The 16,633-nt window shown below is 47.8% G+C and overlaps 1 protein-coding gene across 1 annotated transcript in view; it reads right to left on the bottom strand.

Moving 5' to 3' along the window:
* Positions 1-16,416, bottom strand: part of NOC4L (nucleolar complex associated 4 homolog) — a 63,402-nt gene extending 46,986 nt beyond the window's left edge. The window contains exons 1-4 of the mRNA XM_082257686.1: positions 16,250-16,416; positions 7,372-7,492; positions 5,907-6,013; positions 4,845-4,952 (exon numbers count right to left, since the gene is read on the bottom strand). Of these exons, the coding sequence (XP_082113812.1) occupies positions 4,845-4,952; positions 5,907-6,013; positions 7,372-7,492; positions 16,250-16,396 (483 nt within the window). The 5' untranslated portion in view covers positions 16,397-16,416. The remainder of the gene's footprint in view (positions 1-4,844; positions 4,953-5,906; positions 6,014-7,371; positions 7,493-16,249) is intronic.
* Positions 16,417-16,633: the final 217 nt, after the last annotated feature.

The raw sequence follows: 16,633 nt of genomic DNA, 5'->3' as shown, positions 1-16,633 counted from the left end.
GCACTCCTGGTGCCCCCTTGGTGGTTGATGTAGGCCACCGCTGTGGCATTGTCCGTCCGCACCCGAACCGGACGGCCCCGCAGCCTGTCCGTCCAACGTCGAAGGCAGAGATTTATCGCTCGCAATTCCAGAATGTTGATCGGGAGGGAGGATTCCTCCTCCGACCAAGTTCCCTGGGCGGACAGAACGCCCAGAACACCACCCCAGCCCGACAGGCTGGCATCCGTGGTGATCACCGTCCATGAGAGGACGAAAAGACTTCCCCCCCCCGACACCGTCGGGGACTGGAGCCACCACAGAAGATCCCTTCTGGTGCGATGACTCAATGAAATCTGGAGTTCCAGAGATTACGGTCGCCCGTCCCACCTGGACAGGATCTCCGCTTGGAGACCCCGCGTGTGAAACTGGGCGAAGGGAATCGCCTCGAAGGCCGAGACCATCAATCCCAGGCTCCGCATGCACGTCCGGAGGGATGAGCACGGAACGTCCCGGAGGGACCTGACTTCCTCCTGAAGAGTCCTGAGTTTGTCGTCCGGTAGGAAGACCTTCGCCTGGACCGAGTCCAGGATCATTACCAGGTAGGGAAGACGAACCGACGGACACAGCGTCGATTTTGGAAAATTTATCGTCCAACCAAACTCCTGAAGAGTCTGCGTCGTGACGGACAGGTCCTTCACCAGACCCTGGCTGGTCGCAGACCGAACCAGAATGTTGTCCAGATACCCCAGGACAGAGATGCCCTGGGCTCTCAACAATGCCAGAACCGGTGCAAGCACCTTGGTGAATACCCGTGGAGCCGACGCGAGACCAAAAGGTAAAGCCACGAATTGGTAGTGATCCTCCGCAATGGCGAATCGAAGGTACCTCTGGTGACCCTCGAAAATCGGGATGTGATGGTACGCATCCTTCAAATCGATGGAGGCCATGAACTCCCCCGGAACCAGGGCAGCCACCACCGACTGCAGGGATTCCATGCGGAACTTGCGAACCCGCACAAAGCAGTCAGAGCTTTCAAGTCCAGAATTGGACGTACCTTGCCCTCCTTCCTGGGCACGGTGAACAGATTGGAATAGAACCCCCGAAATCTGTCCCGATAAGGCACCGGAACCACCACTCCCTGAGCCCGCAGGTCCCGCACCGCCAGGTGCAGATCCCGCAAACGCTCCGGAGACAGTTGAAGATTTGAGGGAAAAAATCTGCTCTCCGGCCGAGAGAGAAACTCGATCTTGTAGCCAGACCGAACGATTTCCTGGACCCACCTGTCCCGAACACGGGCCAGCCAAGGTTGAAGAAAACCGAGCAAGCGTCCCCCCACCCCAGAACTGGGTGAGGGCGCCCCTTCAGGCCGCATTGTTATGGGCAGCGGATCCGGACTGGCCGGACTTCTGCTTACCTGTCCACGGCTTCTTTTGGAAGCCTTGACCTTTGAATGGCTTGCCCTTATAGTGCGACCGAAAGGCATGAAAGGACCCCTGAGAGGGCCGAAAAGAGGCATGCTTCTTACCTTGAGCGCCCTTAGCCTTGTGGAATTGGGGCAAGAGCGTGCTCTTACCACCCGTGATCCCCTTTATCAGTGTATCCAAGGACTCGCCAAAAAGGCGAGATCCATCATAGGGCAGATTGGATAAGGTCTTGCGCGAAGATTGGTCCACAGACGAACACTTCAACCAAACCAGGCGGCGAGACAACACCGCCACACTGTGCACACGTGCAGCCACCGGTACTATATCCAAGTCCGCATCACACAAATACATGACACCCTGATGGATTTGATCCACCATGGCCAACGTCGCCGGTGGGGCAGAATCAGCCACCAGGACGCGTCTAAGCACCTGCGTCCTATTCGCGACAGCCTGGGCTGCCATAAGTGAAGCAAGGATACAGGGATAGAGAGGTAAAAACCTGGAGAGACCGCTGCTGCTGCTGCCTCGATCGGTGCGCCCAGGGAAGAGGAAGTGATGTCACGCAGGGCGCTCTATTAAAGCCTATGGAAGGCTACAAAAAAATGGCCGCCTGCAGTGCTAACATGCGGCCGGAGCGAGCGCCGGCAAAATGGCGGCGTTTGGCGCCAAAACGCCGCTTCTCCACACACAGTGAAACCGCCAAAAACACATGCAGTAAAGTGAAATAATGGCGGACCGCCGCAGCGGTCGCCGCAAATGTGCATAACACGATACAATCATGCCCCGCAGCACACAGCCTGTCACACAGTAAAACACAGCATATAATCTGACACAGAACAGTGCAGCATAGCCCCCCTCCTTGCAGCCCACAGAATGCAGCTAAGTAGACAGGGAGACCGAACAGTGTGAACAGAGGCAGGGTTTCACAGTCCAAGACTGACACCCCCCAAACAGACAGTTCCCCACACAGATACACTTACCTTCTAAATGGCGTGGGGAACCCGCACAAGCCACTGTACATGGGACAGGGAGAGTCGCAGTCAGGACGCAGGAGAATTGCGGTGCGAAACCGCATGGCGTCCAGTGAGGTAGCCACCTCACCATAGCATCCCCGCATCGAACAGGGATGGGTCGTTCAGAGTGCCAGGAAAAGTACCTGACTGAACGCTCAATGGCAGGCTGGGAAGCCACTGACCCACAACCTGCGAGCAGGGGAATCAGCCCGAGACCCAGCCCGCACGAACCTCTTCATCAGAAGACCTAACTAACGCTGACAAAAGTAACAGCTAAGTAAAGAGAGAGAAAAAAACTCAAATAAAATCAAAAAAGAAGAGAAAGGCTGAGACAAAATGCCCCAGCATAGAGACATCCAGCTACTCCTGACAAGCTAGACATTGAAACTAAGGTATGGATACAGGAAGTAGGAGGTTATTGACTGAGGGGACCACCCCCTGGGGGTGGGATATGTTAAAAGCTTTAATATTGACATATTCTGTTGCCTAGCTACTCCTACGGAGCAAAGGTCATTAACCCCATAGTGACGAATATGAAGTGGCGGCGACTGTCGGAGGACGTAAGAGAAAATGGAATTACATAAATCCAGATGTAAAATGAGCAGTGTGACCTCCCAGTCCGGGCAGATATGACTCAGATGGCTCCAATGAAGGCTTATAGTGATATCAGGCTCGAGCATAAATCTTTTGCATCTCACTTCTGGTGCCCTCATTCAGATCTGCTCACAGTCAAATGTGGCAAACTATCAGTGCATCCACTAGCGCCTTTTCATATGTGGTTTCAGACGTGGAGGAATCATTCTTACTATCAGAGGATTCCAGGCACGTGGTTGCAGACCGAGCAGGGTGACCCAGGTCTGCAGCGGCCGAATCAGATTCAGGATCTGATGAGACAGATAAGGCAGGGAAAGGCGGGGGCACTTTTTGCTAGCCCGTTGCCCGCAAGCCACCTCCGCCTAACCACCCAGGATTAGGGACTCCAGGACTGCAATCAGTGCATGGATGGATGGTTGGGACCCGGAGGGCCCTGCAGCCTCGAAAGAAGGGATCAGGTGGGGAAATGTGCACCAAAAAAACTGCATGAGTCACCAGGGGGACCCCAAAAAAAGTATAAAAACGCTGCTAATTGAAAACCCCCATCGCACTGGCAGCATCACCCAGTCGCCAGGCACAAAGCACCAAGCGATTCTCAGCAGAGGGGGAGAGGACCCCACCAGACTCACCACTAGCAGAGACAAGCACCTGCAGGCACCAGGATAATCTGTACTACACGTGCGGCAATCAGCAAGTAAAATAATCCAGGAGTCAACACCAGGGGATGAGGAGGGGCTCCCACCGCCGAAAACGCCGCCCACAGGACACCACTGTCAAGGCTGCCGCTATTTTTAATGGCAAACATCAGCAAAATGGCTGCTGGACTACATAAACATGGCCTCTGTGTATAGACCACACAACCTACAACAAAATGGTGGCACCATGAGGCATACAGGGACACACAATTGGAAGACCAGGACTCAAGGACAGATCAAGGCAGGACGGGGGGGCCCTGGCAGGAGCCCGCTTCAGGTACCACCCCCAGCACAGACAATTGTTCGGTCGACGGCAGCGCATCCTCCTCCCCCGTTGCCAGTCAGCACCCTGCTCCCACCCCAGGAAAGTGGCCAGACCACCCAAACAGCCCCAGCTTATGTGGAGAGGAAGGGGGGTGGGGAGTACCTGCGGGAAGGAGGGAAACCCGGGGGACCGATCGTCCCAAGGAGGGGCCCACGTCCACCCCAAAACCCTCCAGGGGAAGAAAGGGGGTGGGGACACAGCTACTTACCATACCAGGAACCTCTCTTCATCGAAATGGGGGGGCTGTTGGCCAGGAGGAACCCTGCGACTCAGGCCGAGACCCCGGTCGTATGCGACCTCGCGAGGAGTTTAACTCGCAGGCCAGCCCCCATCCAGAGAGGCTATGTCGCGGCCGACCTACCGCAGAGTTTAGACCTGCGCACGCTCTCTGGCCAGACTGGGGTGACCGCTGGACTGCCCATGGAAGTAGCCAGAATTTTTTTTCTGCCTAGTGTCGTACTCCTGTAGAGGGAAGTATAACCCAATGGTTATGAATACCAGGAGCTGTGTCCATCAATGAACGAAAGGGAAACCTAGTTTTTCTGCCAGTCCCTCTGCAATGACCATACAAGGCATGATAGCACGGTGTGGTCAGTTTTCTGCTCCACCTCTCTGAGCTCCATATGCAGCTGAGAACAGAATGTATGTAAACACTTATTTAAGGTAAAAAAAAATAAATAAAAATAGTATTTATTACTGATTTACAAATAAAAACAACAACATAAAACAGCAGATTCCCAGGTCTTCTGCACATCTAAACAAAAAGGAAATAACCTTTCATAAGTTGGTTCCATAAACTAAAAGGTAAGCTTACTTTTAACAGTGGACGTGAGAAACGGTAACCATCTTTCCATTTGGAAGCTTCCAAAGGGAATTTTCCTTCTAGCACAATAAATTTCATAAGAACACACAATGCAAGTTCCTGAAGAATAGATAAAAAAAAAAAAAAGTCAGCAGAACCCTTGGACAAATGATACGAGTACATTTTTATGGGAGAACTTAGGCTGTGTTAGTTACTGATTGGCCTGAACTGGTGGATTACAGTTCACTATTTCTCAACTATAGCTGGGTATACTAGTAGAATTCTGAACATAAATTTGTACGAAAATTCTCAGCTATGAATGTCGTTCAAAAGTAGTTTAAGATTTTGTTTGCTTTGAAAAATTTGATTTTGGATTTAATGGACTTTACCAAACGAAAAACCACCTACACGGTTAGAAATTCATACATTCAAGAAAACTTTTCCATACTATTGGTTCAAATTTTCTTTTTCATGATTGCGGTCGAAAACATATCAATTTGACCCCACAAATGATTAGGAAAAAAGTGAATGAAAAAATGTCAAATTCTACTAGTGTATACCCAGCCTAAGTATTTAAGACGACAGGCAATTTCTAAGGTTCCTTTCAACATAGCTACCTGGAAGTCAGATATACAAAAAAACAAAACAAAAAAAAACAATATTCTACAGATTATCTGCGTGTAATTACAGTCTCTTAGATTGTAAGCTCTAATGAGCAGGGCCCTCTGATTCCACCTGTATTGAATTGTATTGTAACTGTACCATCTGCCCTCATGTAAAGCTTTGCGCAAACTGAGCTATATAAATTCTGTATAATATATATATATATATATATATATATATATGCAAAAACCTTTACATATGGCTGCAGAGTAATTCCATTAGTGCCCACAAAGCAGAAATCAACTCGGGTTATCATGCTGTACTGATATGCACTTGTAAGTCAAGCCAGAATAGTTTTGGTCTCTGTGTTCTAACAGCTTGCTCAAGGGCAGTCATAAATTTCTGTACCTGTCTTATCAAGAGGATATCTTCTGCCCAATTGTACATGTAAAAAAAAAAAAAAAATTTCACCTGAATTTGGAAAGAATTGTGATGAAGCAGGTCCACCAAACAGGAGACACAGCTATTGTAGCGATGCCTCATCCATATCTTGTACTTCTCCTCTGCACCAATGGAATCTGTTCACACAAAAACAAAGCCACTTATTGATTATTTAGGATTACATCATTCAAGCGTATCATTCAAAAATAAGTTTATCTACACAATGACTGCCTGCCTAAAGCCTAGTACACACAGGTTTTTTTTCCGTTCAACCCAACGAGCTGAAAAAAAAAAAAAAAACACACGGAAGAGCTTGGGAGGTGCCGTACTAATTATCCCATGTTAGTACAGTGATCTCCCAGTTGAGCTATTGTGTTCTGCTGATTAACAGACCTTTTTCTGTCATGCTCCTTCGGTCGACTTCCGTTACACCGGCTGCCGTACACACAGGTCGAATGTCGTTCGGTTTCTATTGAACTGTCTGATGCCGCCCAATATTTGCCCTGTGTTTACGGTGCTTAATTTTGACACCCTTTTGAGGGCTCAACAGCAAATCTAAGACTGCCAGCCTAGACTACACTTTGCCCAACTTGAAACAAAAGTACTTGTAGACCAAAAAAAAAAAAAAAAAAAAAACTTTCTAGTCTCTCCCTTTCTGTCTGTTAAATACACAATTGAAACAAACACTTTTGTAATAACTTTTTAATACGTGCAAAAAAATACCTGTTGATCCTGACAGAAAGGTTGTGAGTAGATAACTTCTTGTGCCCTTTGCTAACTAACCACTTATCGCTGTTCCCAGCTCTGAACTAAAGAACACTTCCCCCTATGTTTTGGCCAATATGAGAGGGTAAACGTTCTGTAGTCGTGTCCTAAAGTAACAAAGCGGAATTTCACAGCTCTATATAATATCAAGTTCGTTTGGTTGAATTTGGGATGTCAATATACTTTCAGTCTAAAGAATATAAGCCAGAATCCAAACCAGAGTAATCTTTATGTCAGGGCTTGACAAATTTGCTTTGAATCTAGGAGCCAGATAAAAAAAAGTTAGGAGCCGGTGGGACAGAAGCCATCTGACGAGAGGAAACCGACCCCCTCCCATGTTACTCACAGCTGGACATCACACTAGCCTTTTGGGGGGGAGTGGGAAGGACCGGCTGCCCTGCACCCCCTGAGCCGCATGTCCGGGCCATTGGGAGTTGTAAAGAGTGGGCTTGTGTCAACCCAGGTGCCAGGACACAGTTTCTGGTCGCCATGGCGACCTAGCGCCTATGGTTTGTCAAGCCCTGCTTTATGGTACTTCAAAAAACTGTGTGCGAGTGTGTAATCAATGCTGGTCATTAGATAGTCATGTTTCAACAATTTGGCAGTATATGGGTGTGCTAACCAGCCACACCAAATTTCTCACATTGGAAACATTTGTTGTCCATTGATAGTGTATAGATAAAAGTGGCACAGAAGAGCAGGATACACAAACTTTGTAGGATCTCCCTACCTGGAAGGCTCCCATCTTCAGAGGGAAGGTTCCCAATATAAAGCTCTCCTTTCTCCAGCATAGATTCAAAAAGTTTAGAACATGTTCGGATTGCTGCTTGAACATTGCCATCATTTTCTGACTAAAAAGAGAATAAATAATGCATATATATATATATATATTAGCAAATTAAAGAGTTGCATATAAATGACATCCTATATTGTAATATTGCCCAACGTGGTTTATAAAACAGTCCCCAGACAGATGTGCCGGTCTATGAAAAATCACATATGCTACTCAACCAGATTTTGTAGAACCTGACTTATGTCTGCAGTGCAAACCATGAAAATGGGGCAACTGATAGTATATAGGTTTGCTCCTGGAGCATTTGGAACCAAACTCAAAAAGAAAAGATTTGCGGTTATAGGGAACATTTAAAAATACAGAAGTGGGCTTTCTGGTATGCAAGGGCACCTAGGCACTCTTGTTACCTACTGCTTAATAGCTCTATATTTGCAGTATGGGATCTAAGGCACTGTGGCCCGATTGCTAGTTTAGGTGATTTGGAGTTCAATTTGAGGATGCCACTACTGTCCTGGAGGCTCTGAAATTAGGACACAAAACTCTGCCTCTATCCAGATTACTGCCTCCATACAGGCATAGTGCAGAAGAAGAATAAATCAGCCATAGGGAAAGATCGTGGGGAGACCACAAGCAATGGAGTTAAAGAGTAACTCCACTTTTGTTTGAAATAAAAAGGCTTTTAGGATGCTTTGTTGCAGATTCCTACCTATTGTTATTCTGAAGAAATAGCCATTTGTCTGTGTATATGTGCAATGTGAATCTAACGGGGTGATTTTATAATTATCAATCAGCTGCTTCACTTGAAGAGTTCAAATGAAGAAAGTGGCGGGGTCTGCATCCCTTTAGATGTGCTTTTTTTTTTCTTTGGGAGCATCTCACCAAAAAATCTGATTTGCATCTTAGTGCAGACTTCTGAGAAAATCAGTAAGCCAATCACTTAAGCAGGAAATTACATTTCTGGGGGGTTGTGTACAGAACGCCTCCAGGTCGGCATATTGCATTTCACAGAAATTTACAGCGCAACATAGTGAAAAGGGAAAAGGTAATTTTTAATAATATTATTACAATATGATTTGCGTAGATTTGATTTTTTTTTTTCTATGAAATCGGAGTGGCCCCTAGGTACTTTGCCCCCTGACATTTTCAGGAAGTTTACAGAGTTCAGTTCTTCTTTAAGGCAGTAATCTATTATTGACTGCAGTTGATAAAACTGGTATACAAAAAAAATTCATTATATATATATATATATATATATATATATATATATATATATATATATATATATATCACAAAAATAACAGAGAGACTTCAAATAGCAACAAGGAACACAGATATAATTTCACTAAGGGTCCTTTCACACGGCCGCTCCGTGTGTCCGCAAATCATCCAATCCGTTTGCGGATGATTTGCGGACATAATGTAAGTGAATGGCACTGCCGGTGTCAGCGGAATACCATCCGCTGACACCCGATTTTCCTCCTGTCAGTTCTGTTCCGTTTTTACGAATGGAACAGAACCCCATTTTTCCTTCCGTGTAAAAAACGGAAAGGAAGGAAAATCGGATGTCAGTGGTGTCATCCGCTGACATCCGCAGTGCCATATACTTACATTATGTCCGCATATCATCCGCAAACGGATGGGATGATATGCGGGCACACGGAGCGGATGACAGAAATGTCATCCGCTCCGTGGAAAAAAAAAAAAAAAAAGTCCCGCAGCGGACCTTTCACACGGAGCGGCCGTGTGAAAGGAGCCTAAGGCAGTTTGTGAACAATGACCTATGCATCATATGCATTTCTTCTATAGCTTATTTGATTATTCCAATGGATAGCTTCTACATGTAACATTTTCTTCTTACATGCACAGTAAGACCCCATTCACACTGCCGCGACCAGAAAGTCGCTTCATAAGGGGCGACTTGTTAGCGCGACTTTGCGCTAATTAAGCGCTACTTGTATGATGTACGACTTTGTATTTGGCCAATCAGAATATGATGGTTCTGGGTCATTCTCAATCACACCAAAAAAAGTTCTTAAAAATTGTCGTTTTTGATAGAGCGCCAATTATTGAAAATATTATCGAAAAAAAAAAAAAAAAAAAAAAAAAGATTTCTTTGGATTTAGTGTCTGGGGGGTCTAAAAAGGTGTACCTGTGAAGTTTCAGCTCTGTAGCATGTCCAGAACCTGAAAAAAAGATAATTTTTCTTTAGAATTTTTAGTAGCACAGGGATGGGGCTCCGCTCCACCTGGGCGTTTTTGTTGCAGGCATTTATTGGGCATTTTTTGGACGTCTTTGGAGGCAGGCATGACTTTTTTTGGATTTAGTGTCTGCCCGATAAACGCCTGCAACAAAAACGCCCAGCTGGAGCGGAGCCCCATCCCTGTGCTACTAAAAATTCTAAGAAAAATTATCTTTTTTTCTGGTTCTGGATATGCTACAGAGCTGAAACTTCACAGGTACACTTTTTAGACCCCCCCCCAGACACTTAATCCAAGCCCAAAGACGCTCAAAAAATGCCCGATAAATGCATGCAACAAAAACGCCCAGGTGGAGCGGAGACATATCCCTGTGCTACTAAAAATTCTAAAGAAAAATATTTTTCTGGTTCAGGACCATTTTAATGGAAAGTCGGATCACAAGTTGCTTCAAATAAGATAAGGAGGCGACTCCCATTGAAGTCTATGGGACAAGTCGGATACAGGTCGCCTCAAAGTAGTACAGGACCCTTTTCTGAAGTCAGAGCGACTTCAGCAGTGCCAATTAAGACGGCACTCATTGATTAACATTGCTTTTGTTATGTCAAGCAACTTGAGGGCACACAAGTCGCGGCAGTCTGAATGGACTCTAAGAGTTTTCAGATTTGCTTTCCTCAATCTACATACCTGCCTGATGTCTTATTTTATACTGCCTGCACTCCTCTCCTAACCAGGCCCGATGCCTGAAACATGAGACTATCATAGTTTTGGTATACGGATACCCACGGGGAAATTAAGGCAGTCATTCAAGGTAGCTTTAGCCCCAACATGTGTATGCACCACATTTAATTGCACAATCAATTTATAACTACCCTGGAGGGTGCAGTTAATATACACAATGTCCTAGCATTTAGCTACGCTTATGAAACCTAAACAAAACCTTAACAATTTACAGATGCCAAAATGGATTCCCACTATGTCTGCTGCTCCACAGAGAGCGGGTTGTGCGAGCGCCACAGAGGACCACACTGGTTGCTCAGGCAGTAGCAGTGTATCAGCGCCTCTATCTCACACAAAACCTACCCATGGCAGAGAAATGCCATAGCAGTCATAGTTGGCCGCACTTCAGCAAACAAGTATTTTAGGGCTCTAGTGGGAGCAGAAAGGGTGGGGGAGGGAGTACTGGACCTAACATTGCTCAAAAAAATTACAGGAACACTTTGAAAACATATCAGATTTCAATGGGGAAAAATATCATGCTGGATATCTATACTGATATGGATTGGGTAATGTGTTAGGGATGAAAGGATGCCACATTGTTTGATGGAAATGAAAATCATCAACCTACAGAGGGCTGAATTCAAAGACATCCCAAAAATCAAAGTGGAAAAAATGATGCAGCAGGCTAGTCCATTTTGCTGAAAATGTGATTGCAGCAACTCAAAATGGTACTCGGTAGTTTGAATGGCCCCAACGTGCTTGTATGCATGCCTGACAATGTCAGGGCATGGTCCTAATGAGACGATGGATGGGTCCTAGGGTATTCCCTCCCAGATCTGGACATCAGTGAGCTCCTCAACAGGCTGAGGTGTAACCTGGCGGCGGCGGATGGCCCCAAACAATGTCCCAGAGATGATCTATTGGATTTAGGTCAGGCGAGCAATTCCTTCATCCTCCAGGAACTGGCTGCATAATCCTGCCACATCTGACCAGGCATTGTAATGCACCAGGAGGAACCCAGGACCCACTGCAACAGCGTAGAGTTTGACAATGGGTCCAAGGATTTCATCCAGAAACCTAGAGGCAGTCAGGGTGCCATTGTCTAGCCTGTAGAGGTCTGTGAGTCCCTCCATTGATATGCCTCCCCAGACCATCACTGACCCACCACCAAACCGGTGATGCTGAACAATGTTACAGGCAGCATTATGTTCTCCGCAGCTTCTCCAGGCCCTATCACATATGCTCAGGGTGAACCTGCTCTCATCTGTGAAAAGCACAGGGTGCCAGTGACAGACCTGACAATTCTGGTGTTCAATGGCAAATACAAATCAAGCTCCACAGTGCAGGGCAGGGAGCACAGGGCCCACTAGAGGACGTCAGGCCCTTAGGCCACCCTCATGAAGTCTGTTTCTGATTGTTTGGTCAGAGACATTCACACCAGTGGCCTGCTGGAGGTCATTTTGTAGGGCTCTGGCAGTGCTCATCCTATTCCTCCTTGCACAAAGGAGCAGATACCGGTACCGCTGATGGGTTAAGGACCTTCTACTGCCCTGTCCAGCTCTCCTAGGGTAACTGCCTGTCTCCTGTAATCTCCTCAGTGCTCTTGAGACTGTGCTGGGAAACACAGCAAACCTTCTGGCAATGGCACGTATTCCATGTGCCATCCTGGAAGAGTGGGACTGCCTGTGCAATCTCTATGGGGTCCAGGTATCGCCTCATGCTACCAGTAATGACACTGACCCTAGCAAAATGCAAAACTAGTGAAAAACAGTTAGAAAAGCTGAGTAGGGAAAAAATGTCAATGGTCTCCACCTGTAAAACCATTCCTGTTTTGGAGGTTGCCACATTGTTGCCCATCTAAGTGTACCTGTTAATTTTCTTAACACCAAAGCAGATGAAACTGATAACAACCCCCTGTGCTACTTAATTGACAATATCAATATCTCAGGAGTTTACCTGACTTGATGCTACACTATAATTTTTTTGAGCAGTGTACTAAAGCTGAGTTCCACCCTATTTTACAACTTTGCACCTTCCGTTAGCTTAAAACAACCCAGAAAAATTTTATTTTGTTTCACTTACCTTATTTTTTCTGAAAATTAACTTACCTTCCTTCCACTTCCTCCCTCTGCGGCCACGGCCCCCGACGTCACTTCCTCCTTTGCAATGACTCCTGGGAGATGAGTGCCATCAATTCCAGGAGTCAATGCGCCTGCACTGGTGTCACTCGTCACTTCCGGCGCGCCATTCCCTGCTGAATCAATTAGAACAACTTCTGGGCATGCGCAGAACCAGCTGCGGGATGACGCGCCTGCATCGGAAGTGACGAGTAGGGCATTCTGGGACTCCGACATCATGGGAGAGGACACGAAGAGGGACGCTACGGCTTCAGCTGCCCACAGCGCAGATGGCAGCGCTGGACAAGAAATTTTCAAGGTAAGTTTTTCTTCTTACAGGTAAGCTAAAACAGGAGACAGTTCCGAGGCTATCGTTGCTTAAATGCACTAGCCCTGACTGTCCTAGGGGTATTTTTAGTTAAAAAAAAATTATTTTAGAGTGGAACGCCGCTTTAAGGCCACTTTACATTTCCTGCACGACTGAATGTTTGAACTGACCACTGGCTCAGTTGAGGGCGCCGTTTTTTTCTGACCTGCAAGGTAAAGCCATAATGTACTGGTATGCATCGCATACTAGCACATTATATAAAACTTTACCTGAAAACGAAGACCTCCAGTGAAGCACTGTCATCACTGGAGGCCGCTTCTATCTCCACCCGTCTTCATTCTGGGTCCGTGGACTCTGGCTGTGTGACTGGCCAGAGCCGCAGTGACTTTACCTCCTGTGCTTGCGTGGGGGAGCCGCCGTTTACGAGACAGGAGTCTGAAAGAACAGCCCGGGTGGATGTTCCTTCAGAGCGCATGCGCCGATGATGTCATTGACAGCATGTACAGTAAATCAGGGCTTGACAAATTTGCTTTGAATCTAGGAGCCAGCTAAAAAAGTTAGGAGCCAGTTTTTTTTTTGGGGGGGGGGGGGGTTTGAATGGCAGGGCTTTTTTTTTTTTTTTTTTTCTTTCGGCAACAGAGATGGCCAACCGTTGATCTGTAAAGGGTTATAATGGGGGGGTTTCTACGGGGGGGAAATAATCTCAAGGGACTAATCTAATGGGGGGGGCGTCTCTAAGGGGGGTGCTAGTATAAAGGGACTCTGATCCAATGGGGCGGGGGATCTCTAATGGGGTGCATGAAGGGACTCTGATCTAATGGAGGGGCAGAGGGGTCTCTAAGCTGCCTGTCTTACAATTGCAGGAGTCAGGACACATCAGGCAGAGAAAAACTATTGCTGGGACAATTTGGTAAAAGTCACACACTTTTCCCACACAGTGTCCCCCCCCCTCCCCCATACATTCCTCTTACACAGTGTCCTCTCCTTTTACACTGTGAGTGAGGCCCCTGGGGTGTCTCCTCTCACCTGGAGAGTAGAAGTCTGTCAGCTCCTGGGCCCTCCCTGCAGGGCTCCGCCAGGTCATTCTCAGCCATTTGGTAGAGCCAATGCTCACTGTCAGCGCCTCTTCGCGCCGTCCTCGTCATCTTCTCGGCCAGCCAATCGCAGAAGCCCTCGTCATCTTCTCGGCCAGCCAATCGCAGAAGCTGTTGTCCCCAGCTTCCCTCCTGATTGGTGGGGGGGGGGGCCAAAAGTGGGGTGGGAAGCACCGGCTGATGGAGAGGTCTACAGGCTGCTCAATCATCGCACACACGAGGGAAGGAAGAAAGAAGGTGAGAAGCTCAGTGGACGACTGCCCAAGGTGTTGCTTGTGTCTGGTTCCACTGGCAGCAGTGTATGGGCTGATGGGAGACTGAGCGCTGAGACTCGATTTCTGGTTGACATGGCAACCTGGCGCCTAGGCTTTGTCGAGCCTTGTAGTAAATATCTCCTATACTGTGCACATTTAGGAGATATTTACAATGCCTATAGGTAAGCCTTAATATATACCTGTAGGTACAAGTCAAAGATTGATGTTTACAACCACTTTAAACCCAAAAACAAAAATATAATATTTGCTCTATTTTGCTCCATTAAATATATAATTGAAAAGTGTTTTTGTTATATGCTTGACAGGTTCCCAAATTGCCTACCTCTTGCCAGAAATATTGTGAGCTAAAAACCTACTTTGCTGTTATTTATACAGTTCTCTGCTTTCTCTGAAACTACAGAACCAAATCCCTCTAGGTCATTGGTCTCCAAACTGCAGCTCTTTGCTTGCTTTCATCCTGCCCTTGGGGCATTATTCTCCCCATCATTAACAGTGGAGCACAGTTCCTCCCACTGACTGGACACCGTTTTCTCCCACTGGTACCAGTGACGGGGCACCACTCCTCACACTGGTACCAGTGACGGGGCACCACCTCCTCACACTGGTACCAGTGACGGGGCATTATTCTCCCCATCATTAACAGTGGAGCATAGTTCCTCCCTCTGACCGGACACTGTTTTCTCCCACTGACGGGGCACTACTCCACACACTGGTGCCAGTGACGGGGCACTACTCCACACACTGGTGCCAGTGACGGGGCACCACTCCACACACTGGTGCCAGTGACGGGGCACCACTCCACACACTGGTGCCAGTGACGGGGCACCACTCCACACACTGGTGCCAGTGACGGGGCACCACTCCACACACTGGTACCAGTGACGGGGCATTTTCAAAAAAGCAGCACATTTTGTGTGTGGCAACTGAGACGCTCTGCTTGTCTGCCTCCCTCCTCCGCTGCCACGTTTGGCACCTTTTAAGGAGGAGCGAGTACCTGCTCCCACTTCTGGATGAGTTTGTCACAGTGAAGTGAGGTAGAAGTTTGGCCGCATCCTCCGCTGCCACGTTTGGCACCTTTCAAGGAGGAGCGAGTACCTGCTCCCACTTCTGGATGAGTTTGCCACAGTGAAGTGAGTCAAAAGTTCAGCCCCCTCCTCCGCTGCCACGTTTGGCACCTTTTAAGGGGGAGCGAGTACCTGCTCCCACTTCTGGATGAGTTTGCCACAGTGAAGTGAGTCAAAAGTTCAGCCCCCTCCTCCGCTGCCACGTTTGGCACCTTTTAAGGGGGAGCGAGTACCTGCTCCCACTTCTGGATGAGTTTGTCACAGTGAAGTGAGGTAGAAGTTTGGCCGCATCCTCCGCTGCCACGTTTGGCACCTTTCAAGGAGGAGCGAGTACCTGCTCCCACTTCTGGATGAGTTTGCCACAGTGAAGTGAGGTAGAAGTTTGGCCGCATCCTCCGCTGCCACGTTTGGCACCTTTCAAGGAGGAGCGAGTACCTGCTCCCACTTCTGGATGAGTTTGCCACAGTGAAGTGAGTCAAAAGTTCAGCCCCCTCCTCCGCTGCCACGTTTGGCACCTTTTAAGGGGGAGCGAGTACCTGCTCCCACTTCTGGATGAGTTTGCCACAGTGAAGTGAGCCAGAAGTTCGGCCCCTCCTCCGCTGCCACGTTTGGCACCTTTTAAGGGGGAGCTATTCTCAGAGCGCAGCGCGATTTGCGCATACGCAGTAGGAAACCAGCGGTGCAGCTGCAAGGCTTCACTGCTGGTTTCCCTTAGCCAAGATGGTGGTACCAGCAGGCAAGAGTCAATTTAAGAATGGGCTCAGGTGAGGACACTGCTGGATGCCTGGACAGGTAAGATAATCGCTTAGAGGGAAAATGGGCAATATCGCATACCTTCCCAACAGAGAAATGCGCTGCACTTTAGCAGACTTCGGTGGCGCCATTCAATGCAGCATTTGCATAAACCAGCATAGACCCCACAGATCCCGGAGTGTGCATGCTCATGGGAAACACACACTGCCGGCCAGGCCTTGTATCCATCATGCAGAGACAGCCACAGCACGTGTCATATTATCCCTCACCTCTAAATATTCCAAGATATCGAACACAGAATTAGCATTAGCCCGGCTCTCCAGAACCGACCCGAGCTTCGACTCCAGCTCCTTCCTTGCCGACTCCCCGTCCGCTCCCCGAGCCCTTTTTACACGCTTCCCTAAGCGCGCTGCCATTTTCCCGTCTGCTCACGTGTTAGGAAGAGAAGCCAGCAGGGATTTCCAGCGCGCATGCGCGCCATCCCCTACCCCCATCTCGTGGTGAAAGAGGAAGTTGCAGTGTTCTTTTCCAGCTTAGACTCGTACTGAGAGCACTAAAGTGAAGCGGTGCTCGCCTCATGCTCCAGGTTATTTGCACTTTGGCTTACTATAGCCTGTACCTCAAAGTCATTTTATATGTTTTTTCTTGAAGTT

The sequence above is a fragment of the Pelophylax lessonae genome (genome assembly GCF_965119305.1).
Source record: "Pelophylax lessonae genome assembly, chromosome: 1".
Lineage (NCBI taxonomy): Eukaryota > Metazoa > Chordata > Amphibia > Anura > Ranidae > Pelophylax > Pelophylax lessonae.
Note: the sequence above shows the minus strand (reverse complement) of the source record. Positions and strands in the feature narration are given on the sequence as shown.